At 44.6% G+C, this 19113-nt stretch overlaps 2 protein-coding genes across 3 annotated transcripts in view; one reads left to right on the top strand and one right to left on the bottom strand.

Annotated features, from left to right (window-relative positions):
• The first annotated feature begins 1250 nt into the window (after positions 1-1250).
• On the top strand, positions 1251-6235 carry tgif1 (TGFB-induced factor homeobox 1). The gene is made up of 3 exons (XM_010740876.3): positions 1251-1677; positions 3522-3751; positions 4537-6235. The coding sequence occupies exons 1-3, from the start codon at positions 1662-1664 to the stop codon at positions 5200-5202; spliced, it is 912 nt and encodes a 303-aa protein (XP_010739178.1). The 5' UTR covers positions 1251-1661; the 3' UTR covers positions 5203-6235.
• A 1916-nt stretch (positions 6236-8151) lies between these two features.
• The window catches only part of dlgap1b (discs, large (Drosophila) homolog-associated protein 1b), an 87550-nt gene continuing 76588 nt past the window's right edge, over positions 8152-19113 (bottom strand). The window contains exons 7-12 of one of the 2 annotated variants that reach the window (XM_027274127.1): positions 16993-17378; positions 16815-16894; positions 12908-13323; positions 11578-11669; positions 10632-10784; positions 8152-10098 (exon numbers count right to left, since the gene is read on the bottom strand). In XM_027274127.1, the coding sequence (XP_027129928.1) occupies positions 9883-10098; positions 10632-10784; positions 11578-11669; positions 12908-13323; positions 16815-16894; positions 16993-17378 (1343 nt within the window). In that variant the 3' untranslated portion in view covers positions 8152-9882. The remainder of the gene's footprint in view (positions 10099-10631; positions 10785-11577; positions 11670-12907; positions 13324-16814; positions 16895-16992; positions 17379-19113) is intronic. The other variant, XM_010740877.3, reaches the window with a different exon arrangement.

Here is a 19113-nt window from a genome sequence, read left to right as displayed (position 1 = left end):
GCAGCAGCAGCAGCAGGCTGTTGCATGCCTAACCTGCTCATATCTCTATTTTTAACACATTGACTGTTTCAGCATGTCCGCTTGTAACAGAGTCACACTACTTACTGACGATAACTGATTACTGAAGATAGAAACTATGTCAGAGAAGGCTGTTACAACTGCATCTGTAAAGCAAACATATAGTTTTAAAAAATATATTGAAATTATACACATTATTAACTAAAACTGTCTGTGGCGGGGTGGCTATTTCTAATTATTGTTCATCCATGTTTGAATTAGAAATAATCATCATATTATCATATCATATCATCATATCATATTACAACACAGGGCGTTCATGAGATATTTCAAAACAATTGACCAAATACTAATTAATTCTTCTAATGAGATGCTTCATTTGGACACCAGAGGGAGCTCGAGGATCTCGTAGTGTGCCAAGCGATGTTGCGTTCAAGGTGCAGCTCCACAAACGCGCACACGGTGGCGACATTTATCTTAGCGCGGTGAGAAATAAACGCCTGTCTGGAACAAATGCATGCAACAAAAAGAGAGAGAGAGAGAGACCATGCCACAGCAGCTGTCGCAAGGTTGTGCGCGGCATACAAATGAGGGCATTGATCGTATCCCTTCGCTTGGTACTGTTGTCTTTAGTAACCTCAACTGATGCACCAACCTCCAGCTGGAATAAGGGTTGTTTTTAACATCCCCCTTCTGGTTGTATATTAGAATGAACACGTCCTTATTTATCCCCTGCGAGAAATGCAACAGTATAAATTGCTGGTATTACCATAAACAAAAAAAACAAAAAAATCGCTCTTTTTGCACCATAATATGCAAAAAAAAAAAAATCAGGAGTATTAAAGAAGGCGCAGACAAAGGGAGATAAAACCACAAAATGCGATAAGGTGATGGATGAGCTGATTACTGAACACCACACACCACAAGGTGATAAAAATATAGCCTGTAGCAGTAATCTGATTTTTTTTTTTTTAAATCTTGGTTATTATTTATGTAACATGTTACCACGAGGTCCGCAGTGCTCTCCATGCAGCCTGCTGCCGCTGGTTGTTGTTGTTGTTGTTGTGGCTGCCCGCCTAAATGAGCGCCTCTCTGTGGATCATGATTTAATATAAATTACTGCTGCGTCTGTTTGGCTTTTAAAAAAAATTATTATCATTATTATTTTTTAAAAAATGGGGTCTGCAGCACTTAAAAGCTTAGAGAGACTGTATCCATGTCAGTGGAACAAGCCATGCTGATGTCAGAGATTTTTTTTTTCTCCTCTGCCCTCCATAGTGGGAGGATCTCTGTGCGTTGAGTCACGCAGCTGTCAAAGATAGCTGTCACCCAGTTTCAGGATCAAACACACAGTCAATGAGAAAAGGGCTTTTGAGCCGAAGGGACGCGAGAGATCTCAGGTAAAACCCCCCTCCTCCTTTTTACTTTAAGTCTAAAAAAAACAAGAGGACGACTAGAAAAAGAAAAACACACAGAAAGAAGAAGAAGAAGGAGAAGCGAGTTTTGATGAATAAGGATTTTCGCATATTCGGATACACGCTGTGGATATCTGGAGGAAAGAAGAAAAAACCCAGCGCACTGACACAAAGACTATTTTCTTCTGCGCTCGGCACGGGAACAAAAGTGTGCATTTTCGGACGGAGATGAAGACGAAAAAGGGTGAGTTAGATGTGTTTTTTTTTTTTGTTTTTTTACGAGCGAAAATGAGTTGAGACAGCGACACAGGAACGATTAACAGAGCCATTTCTCTCATATGCAAACCATGCAGTCTATTGTTTCCTTTCCAGACATGACAGGGGGCTTTTTCTGCCATGTGCTGGCGCGATGTCAAAAGTCGATAAAGCAAAATCTTTTATTTATTTATTTGTGATTTATTAGTGTTTTCTCTCGATGTGTTTTTATTCACGTTTTGACACAATAACACACACACACACGGCTGTTTGGGCCATGTGTGTTGTTTTTCTTGTCACGGTGCAATTATCAAACTTCAGAATAAAAAAAAGACTTTAATTGGACTTTACTTTTTTTTTGTTTTTAGCGCGAATGAACTCATTTTCATTTCTTTAATTTGTGTCGAAAGTTTGACCAAAAAAAAAAAAAAAAAAAGTGAGGATGCGAGTTTGAAAGTTGGCGACTATTGTTGAGTTCAAGACTTTCCAAGTGTTGCTTCCTACAAACGCTAAACACAGACACAGTGTATCTGCCTCAGACGGAAACACCTTTATTTATTTATTTGTATTTAATTGTATCGAAATCCCAAATGCAGGCTAATGTTCATCCTGACCTCATTGTGGGAAGTTGCTTGTTACATTCACGGACCTCGTGGTGCAGCGCACACACACACAATAGAAAACCCCGTTACAAGTTGTTTAAAGTCACCAAAAACTGCGTCTTCCTGCCTTTTAAAGCGTGTTTTCTCCCCACTGTGTCAAACTGTGATGTTACAGAGGGACTTGAGTTTATGTTGAAGTCGCCGTTTGCGTGTAGAAACTTTTGAATCGCATACAAAGAAGCACGCAGCCCTGGATTCTTTTGTTTAGTCTGGAGACGCTGATTTGCAACAGGTCTCCCCTCCCCCTTCCCCTCTCGCTCCAGCCTACGTAATTACCTCATCCTGTTGGCCGCTCACACTTGGGAACTTTCTTATTCCTTTCCCACTAGTTTGCTCCAGAGCAGACTTTGAGTTTTTTTTTTTGTGTGTGTGTGTGGATTAAATATCCTCTGGATTTCTGCATTTTTCTTTTAATGGCGTCTGGCTACATAGCATCATATGCAAGTTTCTTTATATGCATGACTCACTTGGAGCTCTTTTGAAATGTAACATGCTGGAAACTTCACTGAAACAGACCTGACTTCAACTAATAAAAAATCAAAGCTGGTTTCATTTCCCCTGGCTTAAACTTCTTCACATTCAAAGTAATTCAAAAATCCTGTTTGATCATGATTGACTTTGATTACACAAAAAAAAAACTAAATCCAAAAAATCTGTAATCTTTTGCAAACACACTTCAAAACAAAATCTCCCTTTCATACACTGATTGTCCCCGTGGTGCTTTACTTATCCAAAGCATGCAAGGTGTGCTCTGGGTCTCGGTGCTATAGACCTGGCTTGTGTTTGTCGAGGCAGGTTTTATAACTGCCACAGCATCAGACCAGCCTTTGTGACGTACACCCCTCCTCCTTCCCCTCCATCCCTCCCTTCCCTTCCCTTCCCTTCCATCCTCCTCCTCCTCCTCTTTCTGCTCCTCACACCCTCCTCCCTCCCTCCCTCCTTCCTTCCTTATATGAATCACATGGCTGAACTTGACAGCTCGCTTCTGACACATCAGCTGCCTCCCAGACAGCTTGCGCTTGGTTAAAAAAACGGCTGCGGCAGAGCGGGCTGGGAGACCGACAGCTGAGCGGCTGACACATAAGAGGATACATATTCTTCTTCTTTGTCTCATACATTCTCTCTCTTTTTCTTTTTTTTTTTCTCCTTCCCTCGCGCTCGCTTTGCGCAGGTTTGATGATGCTGTCAGGGAGCGAGACGGACGACGAGGACAGCGTGGATGCCCCCCTGGATTTGTCGTCCAGCACGGGGAGCAGCGGGAAAAGAAAACGGCGGGGGAATCTGCCCAAGGAGTCGGTTCAGATCCTCCGGGACTGGTTGTACGAACACCGTTACAACGCTTACCCCTCTGAACAGGAGAAAGCCCTCCTGTCAAAGCAGACTCAGCTCTCCACACTACAGGTACGGACACAGATATGACAGATAAGATTGGCGGCAAAAGCCCTTAAGAGTGTAAACACAGCACTGTAAAAAGTCAAGAGCGAGTAAGTGACAGCTTGGCTGAATCATTTCCTGTCTGGATGGCAAACAAAACATGACACACACACACACAAACAGTGAATTGAAGGTCATCCAAATCAGCCTGATGTTGCAACATTAAAAGCCTGAGACAACGTGAGTAAACTCACTCCCTCTGTGCTGTGGGCTTGGCTGAGGCACTCGGACAGGAATTTCCCTCCCTCCAGCCCCTTTCCATCCCAGCTGTCTGGGAACAATGCAGAGTCATTTACATGGTTAGAGCTGCGAGTCTCCCTGAGCCAGTTACGACTAGCCTGGAGGACAGAGGGGGAAAAAGAGGAGAGATGACTGTGATTACGGCTATGACAAAGGAGATTACTTTGTACTGAAAACTATTTTAAATACAGGATTAAGAAGTCCGCACTAGACTTCATATGTTTAGATAGTTAGACAATCTTTTAAAGTTAATCCTAGAAGTCTGTTTTTTTTTATTTCTGCAGTGTTTACAGGAAATGCTAATGGTGTGAAATCTATAGCCTGTGGTGTGAAAGATGGGTGGTGTTTACCCTTTCAGTTAGATTTCTCCATTGAAAACACAGGTGCAAACCTGCACCTGGGGGATAAACGTACCAGCAGATTTTCTTTTTTTAAATTGCAAGGCAGAACATAAGTGAGCCATGTGATACCGCTTTCTCACAGCATGGATTTCTGTTGTTGTTCCTCTCCAGGTGTGCAACTGGTTCATTAATGCGCGGCGGCGGCTTCTACCAGAGATGCTGAGGAAAGATGGCAAAGATCCCAACCAGTTCACCATATCCAGGAAAGGTAGCAAGGCTGGCGACAGCTTCTCTGACAGCTCCCAGTCCCCGAAACACAGCAGCCCCGCAGCAGGTACGGAGGAGAGCTACGACAAACGCGTCCTCCACCCCTCCAGCTTCGAACCCGCCATGCCCAGCGTCCTGAGGAAGGCGGCGTCTCCCTCCTCACCCTCTCCAACCTCCGTGTCCCCCTCTCCGGGGGGGCTCATGCCCACCCGCCCTTCTGTCATCTGTCACACCACTGTCACCACAGCAATGCAGGCCAGTCCGACAGCCGCCCACCCCTCTGTGCCAGGAATGAACTGCGACAGGGCGGCCGAGCTGTTGCAGTCCGCTCAGGCGCTGTTCAGGTGCCGGGATGAAGGGCCGGGCGGCCAGCCGCTCCCCACCACTACCACCATCCTCAGCAGCGCCGGCATGGAGGGCAACCTGAGCCCCCGCAGCGGGCTCTTCAACACCCCTCCCCCCACCCCTCCAGACCTCACACAAGACTTCAGCGGCTTCCAGCTCCTGGTGGATGTGGCCCTCAAACGGGCTGCAGAAATGGAGCTGCAAGCCAAACAGCTGGTCTCCTAAAGGGAGAAAGTGACAGGAGAAGAAGAAGAGGAGGAAGAGGAGGAGGAGGAGGAGAGGGAATGGAGACTGACTTTGTGTCTCGACTATGGGGACTCCTCTGAGTTAAGTGACTTGTCTGCACGCGACAGAGAACAAATCCACATGAAAGCCTGATCATTTCTATTTTTGGTATACCAATCAAATTGATGAGGATGTTTTTTTATGGAGAAAAAAAAACTGTATCGAGGTGCCTTGGCTGTAAGTTGTTTATTCATTTCACATACATGCGTATGTATCTACATGTGTATCTTATTTGCACACAGGGACCAAAAATGTTATCGGAGAAATGCTGCCTGTCTTATGTCTTTTTCCATTATACATGTATATCATTTTTAGAGAACGTAGAGGAGCTTAGAAACCAGCCCTCCTTCACAGACCAGTCACACGGATTGGTGGCATCCACACACGTTTTACTGTTTCTACATTTCAGATATCAGTTCATGATTGGTCTGCCTCATTTGTTTGCACACTAAAAGGCAGAAGAAGGTCATCTCAGTGTCTTAAACATACTTTGCTCTTGGCATCTATGACAAACTTATTCACTACTGTAGTATTGTTATGTGTTATCATGAGTATAAGTATAGTTTTGATTTTGTAATTTACTTTTAGCTATTTTAAAAGAAAAAACCTCTATCCTTTTTTTTTTTTTTTTACTCCTTCTTCCCCTTCCCGAGGGATATTTCAGATGACCAATGTAGCAGGTTCTTAGTCTGAGCCTTCATCCCATCACTCAGCGAAAAAAAAAACGACGGCCAGTGGACTGGAAAATTAAACACTACAGATGTCTTTTCTGCATTTTGCTGTTTTACAAACCTGACAAAGACAGCATTTATGAAATCACCAAAAAAAAAAAAGAAGCATTTTCATGTATAATAGGACCATGTGTATAGTTAATGTGACACGACGCCCAATGATGTGATTTCTTTTCATACTGTGCAATGTTTGTGGCAAATAGGGGTCACATGGGATTCAAATAAAGTTTTGTTTTTCTACATCTCAGATTTGATCGTTTTTCCCCTGCCGCGGATCAGTCAGATCACTTAAAACTAATGCGCATTTATACGGGCCCGTATTCTTGTAAATCCCACTGAACTTTGAAGATTACCGATTCATCCCTCAAGGATAAGGAGAGTGTATTGAGTCAGACTGTTCGGTAAATAAAAAAGGAGGGAGGACAGAAATAGTATAGCACTCGTGCCTTTCCACCAGGCTACCGTTAGGCATTCAGAAGACATTCCTGTGTGTGAGAGGTTTACAACAGCTCCTGCCAATTAGCATAATCCTGCATAAATTAACACCGGCATACAGCAGACGTCAACAGTTTCTTGCCAGCGGGGCTTTATGTGTGGCTGTGTCTCAATAGAATCAATGTAAGGCAGCTTATGAGTGAGTACGCTGGCTCGTTCAAGGCGAAGAGGACAGCTGTTCCCTTCTGGTCCTGCTAAAGCTTCTCTATTGGCCTCAATAGGATTTGTTGTCTATATTTGCTTAGACAACCACCCTTTTATTTATGACATGTTCTTTTCTGTCACAATCTATTTTACTAATTTGAGAGGAAAATCTTTGACGACGTTGTCTTTTGACTCCGGGAAAAAGTCAGTAGTGCACCAATCAGCAGTGGGTTTATCGTAGTAATCTGCTGGTTGTAAACAAATGTTACTGTATTTTGAGCTCTCCACTTTTTCCCCAGGTGTCGCCTGTCTAAAGTGACAGCTCTCGTGGTGGAGGCTGGCTCCAAACTTTGGGATTTAATCACTAATAAGGGTTTAAACAGACCTCCAGGAACACAGCAGGCAGTTGTAGCCCACCATGGTGGGCTTTCTTAAAGGCATACCCAGGGCTAGGCTTTATACAAAGACTACACCCACTTCCGCAAACCCCCCCCTTAGACCTCCCGTCCCCACACACTCCTGAACTCTGGCCACTGAGGTCAGCATGCCATGCCTCAGCATGACTGATGTGTGAATGACGAATCACCAGAAGCTGCATGTACAAGGAGTGACAGGTCTAAGCCAAGGCCAAAAGTGCTATCTAATTATGGGGACCCGCCCCTGCGGAAGGGAAATGCCCTAAAAAACACACCATGCTGGCCTTGTAATCTGTTTAATTATATTCCAATTGAGAACACATGTGGAGACAGAGAAAGAAATGAACACCACAAAATTATGGCAATGATATATTTTTTTAATGCTGATAAGAGCTCATACACGTGCCATAACATCAACAGTGTAATAACATTAATTACAAAATGTATATCTGCTTAATATGTTATTTGATTGAGGGGTTTTTTTTTAGTTTACATTTACATAGGGAAACATTCATTTATGTACAAATGTTTATCTGAATGTTTATCTCATAATATAACTACATCACAAGCTTCAGAATTGCTGGAGTGTCTTTTTGAGTTAAGCGATTAACCGCAGTCCAACATTCTGGTTTCTAACTCCCTGCTATATCAGGAGTGTTATATTGATATGTTAATATAATAAACATAAATAAGAAGTCAAGTCATTTGACAGACGATTCAATTCAAATACAAGTAAAAAATACTAAAATGAGCTTCATCTACATAAAATGGCAATAAGTTTGAACTATTGTTACTTTTATGCATCCTCTCTAAACTTCATATATGACCAACTAAAGGAAATACAAATCATACTGTACGGTTACTTCGTCAACTTCACTCAGTGAAAACTTCAGGTAGGGACAATTAGAGCAGAAATATATGCTTAACTAGAATTCTTCAATGGCACAAAACTTTGTCAGATGCTATTCTGTCATCAAAACAATTATGTGATGGCTAAACCGACTCAGGATTGTCTGCACATTCGAGCAGCTGACAGAAATACCTTGTTGTGTTGAAGGGCTGAGATGTTCATTAGGAACATCATTCAAAAGATGGCATGGACACTGTTCCTTTGTTTTACATCATGGCCTATCCTTGTGGCTGGGGTTATGTACAGTAAGTGACAATGCCATGGGTCACATACAGTCACAAGTCAGTCACTCACTCTCTCACACACAGACACACTTACACACACACACTTCTTCCCCTGAGACTGCTGTTGTGCTCGACTATCATATTAGAAATTAAGGCTGATCACTGAAAAAGAAAAAAGACACACACGCACAAAAAAAAAGAAAAAAAAGTGCCTGTAATGCAAAAGAACACAAATAAAACATAAACACAGTATAAGGGCCTTGTTGTCAGTGCATAATAATAATCACAATGTCAAGAAACAGTCATTGTTCTAATCAATAAATTAAACATGAATACAAAATATTACAAATTGGATATTTTTTTTTGTGTATGGCCTTCAAATAATTGCTTCATTTGGAGGCAGAGATAGTGCACGCACAGTGAGGAGAAAATAGTCCCTTTTCAGTCCTTTAGTCTCAATACTGTCAATAAACCTCTCTTGTCTAAAAATGACATAATAAAATATAGTACAACTACCAGTATTGTACCGAATATCAGATTTTTAGCACTGTCTTTAACACGGAAGAGTTTGAACGTAACGTGAGAAAGGATTAAATCTGTTTAGAAAAGACAAAAATATCAGTTACCTGGTGTCAGCATGCATGTCGTGTCATTATCTGGTATGTTCTTTATACAAACGTGGTTTGCTTAGTTTGAAATGACGAGATGGGTGGTTTGTTTACAGTTTGTTGATACTGCTACCTTAATCTTAAATTACAGCTAGGACCACTCAGACCTAGAAAAATAGGAAGCACTTTTGAAAGGAACATCTGAATCATAAGACACACACGCACACACACACACACACACACACACACACTCTTTCTCTCACTCATGCACAGGTTAGGTTTGTGACATTATTTCGAACTCTTTCAGTAAATTGCACTCTTTGCAGAACCCCCCAAAAACTCTGCTCTTTTCCTCACCTGGAGGAGCAAAAAAATCTCACCTCTTGACCTTCTTTTAACAGGGCCGGCCTCCTGCTTTGCTAGAGAGACCCATTTTCAGAGAGAGGATGACTTATGTCACTGACCTCAATCTAAGAATAAAAAATAAAAAAAAGAAAACGTCCCAGCTTGTGGTATTTTAAGAATTAGATCACGGGATTTTATACAAATATAAAAATAAAATCCAATATGAGTCAATAGGTCTGGTACGCATTTCATCTGAGCAGGTCAGATCAAATGTTGTGTGTGTGTTCGCGTGTGCATACACACACTCCACATGGACATGCATGCTCCTTCCCTATCTTCCTCTGATTCTCGGCACCTGAAACACATTAACGTGAAGCATCACTGCTGTGCTACACCTGGCTTACTTTGTAATATTAGGCCACTTCAAAAAAGGGGATTCATAAGACAGGTCTTTCAGGGTGAGGGACGGGTGGAGGTAAAGGAAGAAGAGGGACTGCTACATCAAAGCTGGAAGAAGGAAATGAGGAGGTGGGGGTGGGGTGGGTGTGGATCAATAAATAAATAAATAAATACTGTAAATATACATTTCTGGTTCAAACAACTTCCATCGTGACTGACTCCAAAATGATCTGGGAAGTCTGCAAAAAATGTGTTACACTAGCACCCAAGCTTCAGCATTCAGTGCTATTGTATGGATGGGACAGTGTTGAGGGCGTGTGTGTGTGTGGGTACATGTGTTTGCATGTCTCATAGTCTGGTCTGAGCCTCTGGGATATAGATCTCGATACTGTCTGCGCTCTCGGTGGCAGAGCTCTGTCGAACCGACGCGGCACGTTTGGCAGCTAGCAGGCGTTTGCGAGCCTCCAGACGCTGGCGCTCAGAGCTCTCCAGTGAGCGGTCCCTAGCCAGAGGAGGGTGGCCCTTCATGGGCTTCTTTGGCACGGGAGGGGGCATCCTTCTCTCCTGGACAGGAATGACAAATAGTCTTAATGACAGACCACTGAGTCCTCATGGCGAGCTGCAGCTAAACAAAAGTAAGGAGCAACACAACTACAGCCAGCTTTTGCGTAAAAAGGTTAGACGGAGCGGCGTGGCCGTTGTCGGCGTAATGTCAGCATGCAATTTTGAATGAGGTTATGGTTCACAGTGGCAGCCATTTGTGTGGGGTAAGAGAGCACGGTGTTGGCCTTTTGCATGAGGTAAAAAAGTGACCATTGGAGGTGGAGAGGCCCCAACGGTGCATGGCAGGTAGAGTAGCTTCTCAAAAGCAGCTCACTGTCAACAAGACAGAACAAAACACAAATACAAGTGGTGACGTCAAGGCAGGCAACATGACAGTACGCAACACATATCTTGCATGCTACAACAAAGAATCAGTAGCACTCACAAATTAAAGTATACAGTAACGACAGCAGATAACGTGCAGGTTAGTGAGTGCATTCCAAGTCCAAATTTGAGGTTAGATGAATTTATTTTTTTGCCATGTGTGTCTGCACCTGAATTTCTGGTGGGGTCAGAGGTTTCCAGTTGTTGGCTTTGAGCTGGTGGAGTTCATCAAACTTCAGGCTAATGTTCTCGATAGACAGCTGGAGCATGTCCCAGAAACCTGCCAGGTCCTGGGAGATGGGCCGTGGGTGTGCATTTGGGTTCTGATGCACAAAAAATCGCATACATACACACATGTTCACATGAACACACATAATACACAAATGCTTATTGTTCATACGCTTTATCCCATATTTTCCGGAAAGATATTTGCGCTATTCGGCGATTGCATTTTTAAGGGCAACTGCACAAATCACAGATTGGAATTTATAAATCAGACACCGTGCTTAAAATACCTAGCAGGACTGGGCTTGTATCCAAAATATGCCTTCCACTCCTTTATTACTCTTTGTTTTGAATCCACTGTGGTTAACCAAAAATAGTTCTCATCTTTCATTCAATATAAGCGATCCACTGCTACATAAACACTGTAAATATAGACATTTTTCAGCTCACATGCTACATAAACACTGTAAATATAGACATTTTTCAGCTCACATATAGTGTACTTAGGGTTATTCTTTCATTCAGAGGTAGGATTTCCTTATATTTATATAACGGGTAAATTATGCAACACACGTGCCTGTAATATTTGGACATGCAAATATAAAAATAAAAGTGAATATCTTCTTCAGTGCAGAAATATATATATATTAATATATTGATATCAGCATCTAAAAATGGCTGTTTGTCAGGCTTCAGTTTTCACACGGCAGGTTCTATTTTTCGTACGTGAAAGACAGTACGGGTGTGCAGATGCACACTCTACACTGGATGCATAGTAAATGAGCTCTGGTCTGGCCTGTCAGGGTGATTTGTGCAGGATGATGTCAGTGTTGGGGGGTGGGTGTTGGGGGTGGGGGTGGGAGAGCATGCAGAGGATGAGGTGACACATACCAGATTCTCCTCACACAGCTCCCGGAACTGCTGGAACTTCTGGGACATCAACAACTGGGCACTCCCCACTGCACTGCGGATCTTCCCCAGGACTGCAGAAAGACACAGACGCACATGCATGCACACACACACAGACACGCGCACACACACACACACACACACAGTTCACAATGCAATTACTCACAGAACCGCAATACTGCAGGCATGTTGCAGCGCTTAGAGAGAGACTGCATTTGTAATGCAACAAAAGAAGGATGCTCTAGAATCCTCTTTTATCTCTGCCTCCGAGGAACAGAAGTCGTTTATGAAAGTCAAATAATTACTGAAATTTCAGATATAAATAAACGCTCTCCAAAAATAGAAACAACAAAAATCCATCCTGACGGCACACAACAGACGATTTATTTGCCGTCATTCATCAATAAGGAAACTTAGAAATCAAGCATGTACTGTTTCTGTCTCTCATGATGCCTGTTTGGCAGACTGATATATGAGATAAACAAGGTCAAACTGCATAACCTGACTCCGATGGTCAGTCTTATTGACTCACATATCCCCCATGGAGAAGGACTGGCAGTGCATACATTAGTCTTCATGAAGAAAATGGGATCAGACACTGAGAGGGGCAGTAATGAATCTGCCCAAACAGATACAATATCTTCGACTCCTTCAGCACTCCTTCACACATGCATGTGTGTGTGTGTGTGTGTGTGTGTCTGTGTGCACATGGTAGCGTGGGATCTGGGAAAACATAACCTTGAGACAGCCTCCCTGTTCTGCACGTTCTGTGAGAGAATCTCTTGCCTGGAACCATAACAGCACACACTGGCTGAATAAGCAATGACATTTTCAGTAAGACGTGAAATCAGCTGTGCAGCAAGGACAGGTCTAACTGCACTGCTCAGTGCCTGAGGCTTGTTTGTTCAGTCTGGGATGTGCATGTGAGCGTACATGCTTAAAACATACTCAGACGTGTGTGTGCAGGCGTGCACTCCTGAGTCTGTGTATATGTGTGTTACGTCAATATCGAATAGTTGCCTTGGAGGAGCACAGAGAGAGAGAAGCCCCTTCACTGTGTTTGTGTGAGAGATCATTATACAGTGTGTCTAGAGGACAGATGTGTGTCTAGGGCCGGCAGCGGCCTATTGATAAGTATGCACGGTATGTCTGTGGAGGCCAGAGGGCCTGAGAACAAGCAGCTATTGTGGTCCAAAACCATGAATACCAGCACACTCCAAATAAGAGAGGAGAGGAGAGGAGAGGAGAGGAGGAAAAAGAGATCTAATATTAGTGTACAACAGACTTCCTTGTCTTATTCAACTGAACTCACTCTCTTCGGGCAGCTCATTCTCCATCTCATCCTGCCCCATCTGTCTACACCAGCCCTCCATACGCTCTGTCTCAGCCTGCAGCAACTTGAGGAACCAGCGGCCGTCACGGGGACACACAGACCGTCCGACACCATCCAGAGCCTCCACCTCAGGCTCGACCACGCTGTCCATCCACGGGTCTGGAGGAGGCAAGATCGAAGGGTCGAACCCCACGTCCCCGTAGTCGTCACCGGCACAGGCGTGGTAGTGGTTCCCCGAGCCCTGGATGCTGACGGTAGAAGAGGCGGCATCGCGGGAGTGCTGACGCGGCATGGTGGCGAAGTGACGCGGCGGCAGCTCCGGGGCTTCTGTGGGGCCGTCGAGGTCGGCCTGCACGGCCGTGGTTACACTGTTGGAGCGGGTCATCCTGCGGTAACTAGGAAAGGAAGCAGACAAGCTTTTAAAGATCTGATTTTATTTAATTGATTACTCATTTTATAGCTATACAACATTAGTGTCTCCCTTTTAGCAGTAATTACGATAATATTGTTTACACACAGTTCTTGGAGGTGCTCCCGGTATGAAAAAAATGAAATGATCACAGCAATCTCATCACTGATAGTGATGAATAGCTTTTGTATTGTGGAACGTCTTTTGTGTGTGTGTGTGTGTGTGTGTGTGTGTGTGTGTGTCTTCTGTCACCTGGCTCATTCAGAAGCAACATAGTGTGCAATCGTCTGTCACATCACAAGCTCTGCTCTGGAGCTGATGCACATACACAAACAGTACATGTTGGCACACACACACACACACACACACACACACCTGGGACCCTCCTCTACAGCTGGGTGTGCCATGTCGTATTTGGCTCAGAGGCTTTGTGCCGCTGTCAGGCAGCTTTTGCCAAGTCCTTCCACGCTATGTACGACAACACACACACACACACACACACACACACACACACACTCGTGCAAGGATTAAATCAACACACATGCTCACATTTGGCTATGTTCTATAGAGCAGCTCACCACTCCAGTAATGAATGGGACGCCAGAGGGACGCGGGTGTCTGGGGGTGGGAGGGGGGCGGGGGGGGGGCTAAATGTGCAGTGATTGGAGGAGCCTGCAGTTTAATCACTGCAAGATTACAACTCAAAGTAGCACATCTTTTATTAACGCATAGGAAAATGTAGGAGAGCGCTGCTCATCGAGCCACTTTGAAGAGGAGACAACACAAACAGGGGCGAACAAAGAGCAAACAAAGCAGAGTGGTACACATTTAAACCTCATGCAAACTTTTAAACCGAGCATGCCTTATATCTTACTGTTTGAGTCACAACTTTGCCAAGCCAGTGAAGAGACTGAACTGCTGCACAGTCCTCTCACACATGAAACCTCAGCATGACCTGATGATCACAGCATCCGTCACATCTTCCTCTGCACATCTCCAGACGCGTACGCCATCTCGACGCAACCCATTCATCTCTCTACCTCCCCCTTTTTTTCTGTCTCTCTCTCTCTCATTCATCTCTCCTCTTCCGTGAACAGCAAAAAAAAAAAAAGAGAGAGCAAGAACAAGGGAGTGGCTTTGGGTAAGATCAAACACAGAGCGTATTTGCTTTATGTGTGCGTACCGGCAGCCCCGCGAGTGTGAGTGTGTGTGAAGAGCAGTTAAAGAGTAACTCCTCCGAGCAGGTGTTCAGTTCTAATGACCTCAGCCTGCTTTCTATCAGCCTGCTAACAACTTCCTGCAGGGGCAGAGACGGGCAAGGCCAAACACAGCCCAGACAGAAAGACAGACATATCAATAGACAGGAGGGAAAAGAACAAGGAAGGGTATTTGAAGAGAAAAGTCAATGTGAAAGAGAGAGAGAGAGAGAGAGAGAGAGATAATAAAACATGAGGAAGGCATGCAGCAGAAAAAGGAGAAAGAAAGAAGGCATGTGGAAGGCTGCAACTGAGTCAGCCTTAGAAAACCTCTTTACCTCTTTGTTTATTTGTCAGAAATCTTAATAATTTTCCTCTCATCTGCAGAGAACATGGGTCAAACCGCAAACATGAGGAAATACTGAAGCATCTATAAACAAAGAGCAGCCTGATGTCTTATTTGGATATAAAGAGAAGCACCAGAACATAGTCGGATGACAGAAAACACGGCATTACGGAGCCACTCTTGCTATTACGATATCTAAACAAACCCGATTCAAAGGTTGTACATGCACCTGAGGCCTCTTGTTTGTTTGTCTTATGCGAGTAATGACAAGCCTCCAGTCGGTCGGGGACAAAAACAAAAAGACAGGGAGGTCTAGCTGTGCCTTAAGTTGACTTTTCAAGACGCTCGTGCATATGGTTTAGTCGCTAGGAGCAATGAGCAACACTCCACTTTCCCTGTGACTGCAAAGCCATCTGGTGACCACCAAACCCCAGACCCTAAAACTGGCTCGGCCCTAAAAGTCGGAATCCATCATTAATCCATCAAAGACCATTTGCATTTATTTATGATCAACTTTCCAAACGCGCTAAACACTTTAGGAGTTTACTTGTTTTTATCTTTGAGGGAATAAATATGATACTTGAACATAAATCTGTGTTGCAACGTTGAAGCACAAAAACAAGCCTGTGTACAGACAAGCATGTTGTTTGTCGTCTTCATCTTTTTTTTCCAGCTCTCTTCCACTCCCTCTCACTTAATCCTAGTTCAAACAGAAAGGTGAGGTTATGACCTGTGACAGCTGCATATAAACACACAGACTCTCTCTCTTTCACATACACTCACACACACACACACAAATAAGGTTTGAGCGCTTGGACGGGGGCCGTAGGAGTTTGGCACTCTCACTGTCTGGGAATCTAACGCAGGGGGCATGATGCCCAGACCTCCCAGGTACACACACACACACACACGCACATATGCTTGGACCAACACACACGCACAGTTGCATGCCAACAGGTAAACAATCAGACATGCACCAACAAAAATACCCCCCCATGTACTCTAAACATTAACCGGAGAAACGCACAGTGCTGTGCTGCCTTACATCCAAGACTCAGCCGACCAGAAGGTGTCTGGATGAGTTAATATTTGGCTTGGCAACTCAGGGAACTCAGAGCTTGGTCAGTCAGCTGAGACCTCTCCCCTTTCAGAAAGCCCCTCACATTCCCGGACACTGTGTAAGCGTGTGTGTGTGTGTTTTTAAAGTGCCGGACTCAGCCCTCGCTGTGACCTTTGATTAAAAGGTGATGTCTCTTTTGAATTCCAGAAGCATGCCATGGCTACAGCACAAAACCAGTATCGTTGCTGAATTTGTCAACTTCCTTCACCAAGCAGAAGGCCGCTGTTTTGACAGCGCTGACCGTAAGCAGACAAAGAAACCATAAATTCCTGCGTGTCCCATCAGAGGCCTCGATAAGCACGGGGCGCGATGTGACCTAATGAAACAGCATGAACGCCAGGCTGCTTCTCCTCAAACTGGGAACATGTTGCAGAATGAGAGGCTGTGGCTGACAGCACAGCAGTCTCTCAGAACTAAACAAACCCAATAAAACTCCCTCCCCTTTTTTTCTCCCTCCTTCCCTCCCACACATACACAAACACACGCAACAGCCTCAAAGTAGCCTGAATCACAATGACTGGAGCAACAGATGGCTGTCAACTCACCCCCTCTACCTTCCCAGCTCCCTGCACCACATCCTCTGGCCCAGCTGTCACTTGGGGCCCATGGTTGAGGGGGGCTCTGACGCCAACCTCCCCTGAACTGGGGACAGCTGCTGTGGGGAAGCCAGTGCAGGGGGGCAAAAGCTTGCGTTGCACACTACAAACCTCTCTCTGTTTCTACAAGTCCTCTTCCTGTTCATGCTATCTCTGCCTCATCAGACTTAATCCAGTTCCACCTCTACAACCTCCTCCTCTCTTTGTTTTCCCACTCACCATCGCTCATCCTCCACCTGAATTCCTATCGACTGGAATTTGGACTGCTCCTCTGTGGGCCCTCCTTCCTCTGGGTCCACCTAAGAGGAGGAGGAGGAGGAGGAGGAACTGTCAAACTGCGTGCCAGAGTTTTACTTTATAACTTTTACAAGTTCAAGTCCCGGGCTTATCCACAAACCTGGATCCCTATGGAGAGGCACTTGCGGAGCGCTTCCCTCTGCGCCTTGGTGTCTGCGGAGACGTGAGCGACAGCGGAGGTGGTGGCCGTGGCAGTGATGGTGATGGTGCTGTTGGTGACGTGCTGGCTGGCGGGGCCGTGCACCTGAGCGTTAGCCGCCTCTATGGCTGCCGTCAGGGCCTTCATGCTGTCGATGCTCTCCGTGGAGTTGGACAGGCCCGGCTGGGAGCTGATTCCCGTCCGTGGGCCGGAGCCCCCGTCCATGTAGGCATCCTGGGCGGATTCTGTGCTGCTCTGGGCCGTGATGGATATGAAAGGTTTGGACGGGGTGGTCCGTGGTGGGACAGGGGGAGGTGTCTTCTTGTAAGTGGTGATGCATGATGACACTGCAGAGGGAAGACAAATGAAAGAATGGATTTCAGTCTCTAAAATTGAAACTTCAAAGGGACACTACACAGCCTGTAAAACATTTTTAGATTTTCTTCTGTGGTTCTGGAGGGAGCTCAGGGAATTCTGAGAAAACAACCTGGATTGTGTCCTAGTGATGTCATCAGGGTTATCTCAGCTTGAGCTTGAGACTTGAAACAGAAAAGCAGCATAACAAACTGGAGGTGTGGGCTTTGAAAGATGTGGGAGGCAGGGCTGAGTTGCATTATGGGAAATGTAGTATAGTAGTGTTTCTGAAATTGTTACAATATCTCTGCCTCTGCTGAGCATACTTCTTTTTAATATCAATAGTTTCAAGACTTTATGGTTGGAATACACCTCTAATGATCTTTATTGAAAATGATGCAGTAGCAAATAATGACATTTCAGTGTAAAAGAAATGCAATAAGCAGACCTTTGTGAATGCACATATGAAAATATGCATGTTGTGCAGCAAAGAAAGTAAGACGAATAAAATGTTTAAAATATTGGAATAAAAAAAATAACACAAGTAGCACAAAAAAATATATAAAAAAAAAATTAACTGAGAGTAAAAGAAACTTCGCTGACAGGTGACACTGAGGTTACCTAAAGGTCTTAGGTGCCTCCGTTGAAGTCAAAGTGGACAGTAGATTAGGGCCAACTTTAACAAATCATGGCCTCCTCTAGTAATAGGATTAGTATGTCAGCCACTTGACCCACTGATCTAGATGGTTAAGCCCTGTGCGCACTTACTGTACACCGGGACAATTTGATGGTGCCGAAAATAGCCCTGCATGCTTGTGTTGCCTTGCTGTTGTTTGCACGCATAATCGCGCAGAGGTTAAATGATATTTATGATGCAGGAGAAAGCTCAGTGCACTCCAAAGGCTCTGTATTAAATCCAAGCAAATAGATATATTTTTTTAAAAAGCATCATAGTGCTGCTCAGTAACACTGTCCCTCTTTCTGTCGGTGCTCTCCCCTGCTCAGGTTACAGCTACAGGCTCTGCACAGACAATGGAGCCTCTCACACACACACTGTCTCAGAAGCCTGTGTATAGAAACATGCCAACAGACAATTAAGCATTGCCTGTCTAAAGAAAGACAAAAACAGCCACCACCTAACTACATTATGCCTTGGAATCTCCTTCCTGGCCTGGTGCTATCATCAAAACTAGGTCGCTCTCTCTCTCTCTCTCTCTCTCTCTGCTCTGTAGCAAAACTAGGACAGCGGGTTTCCTGGATCCCTTTAATCCCTACAAAAGACAAACATCCTACCGTGGCGAGATCATTGCTCTGTGTGCGGCAGACAACTGTTGCCAACCACACCCAGCACGAGCAGCCACGTCTAAAACTATTAGGGCCGGATGTTGTTTGCCTTGTGTTTTGCCATCTCACTTGACAGCTACAGAGAGGCCTTTAACATACTGGAGGTGAACAAGAGGGCTGACTTCATCCTACTCGGTTTGTCAGAGTCATCCGCCGCCTTCAAACCACACACTCCCTCCTGCCTCGCCAGCAGTGATTGGATGATCCCAGACGAGATTTTCAGTCAGGTTTTGACAAGCTGGAAAGTCCTCAGACGGGATGAATGCAGCCTTGAGATTAAATCACAGTTGCTAATAAGGCTGTCTTTGATGGCGGCGTGACAAACCACAAGAAAGACAAAATAAGATGACTTGCTGTATTTCCTTCTACAGCTAAATGTCATGT

This window comes from Larimichthys crocea, chromosome XXIII, assembly GCF_000972845.2.
Source record: "Larimichthys crocea isolate SSNF chromosome XXIII, L_crocea_2.0, whole genome shotgun sequence".
In the NCBI taxonomy this organism is placed as follows: Eukaryota; Metazoa; Chordata; class Actinopteri; family Sciaenidae; genus Larimichthys; species Larimichthys crocea.
The sequence above is the reverse complement of the archived record's forward strand: the minus strand, read 5'-3'. Positions and strand labels throughout refer to the sequence as shown.

Excerpts from the sequence above, each read along its gene's own strand:
- tgif1 (XM_010740876.3), top strand. Across the intron at positions 3,752-4,536 it reads CTCAGCTCTCCACACTACAG|GTGTGCAACTGGTTCATTAA; the intron begins GTACGGACACAG and ends GTTCCTCTCCAG.